The sequence below is a fragment of the Myotis davidii genome, unplaced genomic scaffold (genome assembly GCF_000327345.1).
Source record: "Myotis davidii unplaced genomic scaffold, ASM32734v1 scaffold299, whole genome shotgun sequence".
Classification (NCBI taxonomy): Eukaryota; Metazoa; Chordata; class Mammalia; order Chiroptera; family Vespertilionidae; genus Myotis; species Myotis davidii.
Window position 1 is genome coordinate 4,766,818 of NW_006293088.1, and position 2,963 is coordinate 4,769,780.

The 2,963-nt window shown below is 46.6% G+C and overlaps 1 protein-coding gene across 1 annotated transcript in view; it reads right to left on the bottom strand.

Moving 5' to 3' along the window:
* VPS13D (vacuolar protein sorting 13 homolog D (S. cerevisiae)) overlaps positions 1 to 2,963 on the bottom strand; it is a 236,959-nt gene that overhangs the window by 92,951 nt on the left and 141,045 nt on the right. Inside the window, 2 exon segments of the mRNA XM_006766790.2 lie at positions 870 to 1,037; positions 2,161 to 2,295. Of these exon segments, the coding sequence (XP_006766853.1) occupies positions 870 to 1,037; positions 2,161 to 2,295 (303 nt within the window).

The window sequence follows — 2,963 nt, forward strand, 5'->3', positions numbered from 1 at the left end:
AACTCCACTTTCTCACCTGCTCTTCAGGATAAATGCCTAGGTGGTGCCATTAGCGTCTCCTCCGGAGAGCCACCTTTACACCTGGTGGCAGAGGGCACAAGTGCCCCTAGGGTTTCCCGACAACAAACGCTCTACAATGAATGAGCAGAGGGCACAGGAGCTCTCTCCAACCTGCTCCCTCGTGAAAAGGTCAACCTCTGGAAGAAGTCTGTGCAGTTGACAGGAAGGGGAGGAGAACTGAGACCTTTAGTGGCCTTTTGTCTATTGTCAAATAGCAACCCCCTTTCAACTGCCGGCACCTTTCCCAGCTTCACACGTAAAATCAGCTCCTGCCCAGAAGTAACTGCAATAGCAAAATGTCCACCAAAGAAGAGGCCAGTGAACGAAGAGCTGCTGAGACAGCAAGGCTTGGAGGATTACCCCGCTGTCCTGTTGCTGAATGCAGACAACTCAAAGGGTCGCTGCATTCTAGAAGCCGTATTTCAGTTTGGACTTCATCGTGTAAGCTGTGAGGAGGAACTGGGAGATTCTAGACAGGGAAATGGCACAATCAAGTCTCATGTTTTCAAGTTCACTCTGGTGGCTCTGGAAGATGCAGTGAAGTCCAGGGGCAGGGGGACGGCAGTGGCCCAGGGAAGAGACACCAGAGTCTGGACGAAGGCAGTGGTGATGGGGAGAAGGAACAGGATGTATTTCAGGAGCGCACGCAGTGGGCCGGTGCCAGGTTCTCAGAGGTGAGGGGAAGACAGAGTACATGAAGCGAAGACCATGTATGTAACTTCTCACAACCTCGTACTATCCCAGAAATTACAGAAATGTAGAGGACTCACGTGGTAGATGACCATGGAACATCACCTCTGTTTCCTTACCTTGGCAGCAGAGTTAGACACTCCATGGGTAACATTTCGGATAAGGCCCCCGACATTTCCATACTTTATCAGTCCAGTGACCCCCTCAGAAACGTCATTCAGAAGCCCCATGGGATTGCCAAGGAAGTCCACGGACCCCAGGATCCGCGCTGCCTGGCTGAGGAGTTCCTGTCACGTGGAGGAGGGAGACAAAAAGAAGAGCAGCCCCTGTTTATACTGCAGTGTCCCAAGCACAGAGGTTAGAAATCAGCCTTGTCCCCCATTCCATCAACACCAACAACCTCCTTTCCATTCTCACCAACTACAAGCTCCACCTACACTTCTCCCAAATGCACATATCCCAGAGGTTGCCCCCAACACTCATAAATTTTCCTTAAAAATAATCCTCAAAGCCATTCAGAAGAATAAAAAAGGTATGAAACAGGAAAGATTCTTTACACGTATTTACATTACTATGTGCTCAATATTCATTGTTCCCACAAATGGGGAATTAACCAGCAGCAGAGAGAATGTGAAAAGTGAGGGAGGAGGGAAGGTCTGGGGTCCCTCATGATCCAGGCCCCAAAGAGGACACGTTCAGACCTATCAAGAACCCCTCCATTTTCTGTGCACCTCCACCGCCTGGGTCCAGGCTCCGGGGACACCTGCCCTATCGCTCTCCTTACAGTTCAGTGGAATTATCAGCAATTAGGAAGAGCAAGGAAGGAAACAGAGGGAAAAGTGGAAAATGGGGAGGAGGAGGGAAGGAAGCGAGAAGAGGGTATCTTTTGACTTTGACAGCGAATACATTTGATATGACCATGACCTATCTATTCGTTGAGGAGTATGCCTCGGCTTTATGTTTTGGTCTTTGCAGCCTGGATAGTAAGTACAAATGGAAAATGTCCAACTTGATAAAAACATTTTTTTTTAAAGTTCAACTCTAGGGCAGGATCTCACAGGCTCTAATCACATCGGGTGATTGTTGAAAGGAGGCCCAGGCCTGGTAAATAAAGAGTTCACAGCATTTTGTGTTATCATTACAGCATCAGTTAAAGTCTTGAGAGTTGTGACTAATCTCGTGGAGGCCCCTGAGACTGGTTCTGAAGGACCAGACTCACGGCTCATAAATCAAATGCACTGTTTCGGGGTTTTCATGATGTGTCCAGGCTTCGTGGGCCATGACCCATAACTCAACAACCTCAGCTGAAATGTGGGTTCTCCATAGTAATGTCTTCGTAGCCAAATTTCCCAAGCAATAAAGCAAACACCCTGCCTATGCTCCAGCTCTAGACACCTCTCCAAAGCTCACCTCCTGGAAATGTTTGAGGATGTCATTGATGATGAACTCCTTGGTCTCATAGGGATGGACCCGAGTGAATGGATCCAGATTAATCACAGCATCTTCGAACCGAATCAATGGAAATCCCAAGGTACTTTTTAGAGCCTAGTTAGGGAAGGAAGAAAAGGACATAGTTAGGCAATACGATGGCCTTCCAGGGCACTTAATTCTGGATTCCATGAGAGTTACAAGTCATGTCAACTTTCCCATGGGAAGAGGGCTCTGATATTTATAAACAAGGAATTTCCCTGTAATTATAAGAGGAAAATATATATGTATCGCCCAAAATAACATGTATCACATAGAAATAAACACTATTGGCTTCGCAGTGTAATTCTTCCTGATGTTTTGTATCTGTGTGTTGTCATACTTTACTTTTTGACTGAAGTATACCAAACATACAGAAAGGTGTACTGATTAAATGTACAGGTCAACGACTTTCCCAAAGAGAACACAACCATGGAACCATCCACACTAGAAAATAGATTATTGCCTCCACCCTAGAAGCATCCCCTCCCTCCCCATCTTCAGACTGCCAGTCACTACTCCCTCTGCCCCTAAGTCACCACTAATCTGACTTCTATCACAGCAGATTAGTTTTTCCTGCTCTGAATTTTATCTAAATAAAATCATTCGAGGAGAAACCAAGATGGCGGCATAGGTTAACGCCGGAGATTGCTGCCTTGAACAACCAATTCAAAAATACACCTAAAAGACGGAACGGACATCATCCAGAACCACAGGAAGGCTGGCTGAGTGGAAATTCTACAACT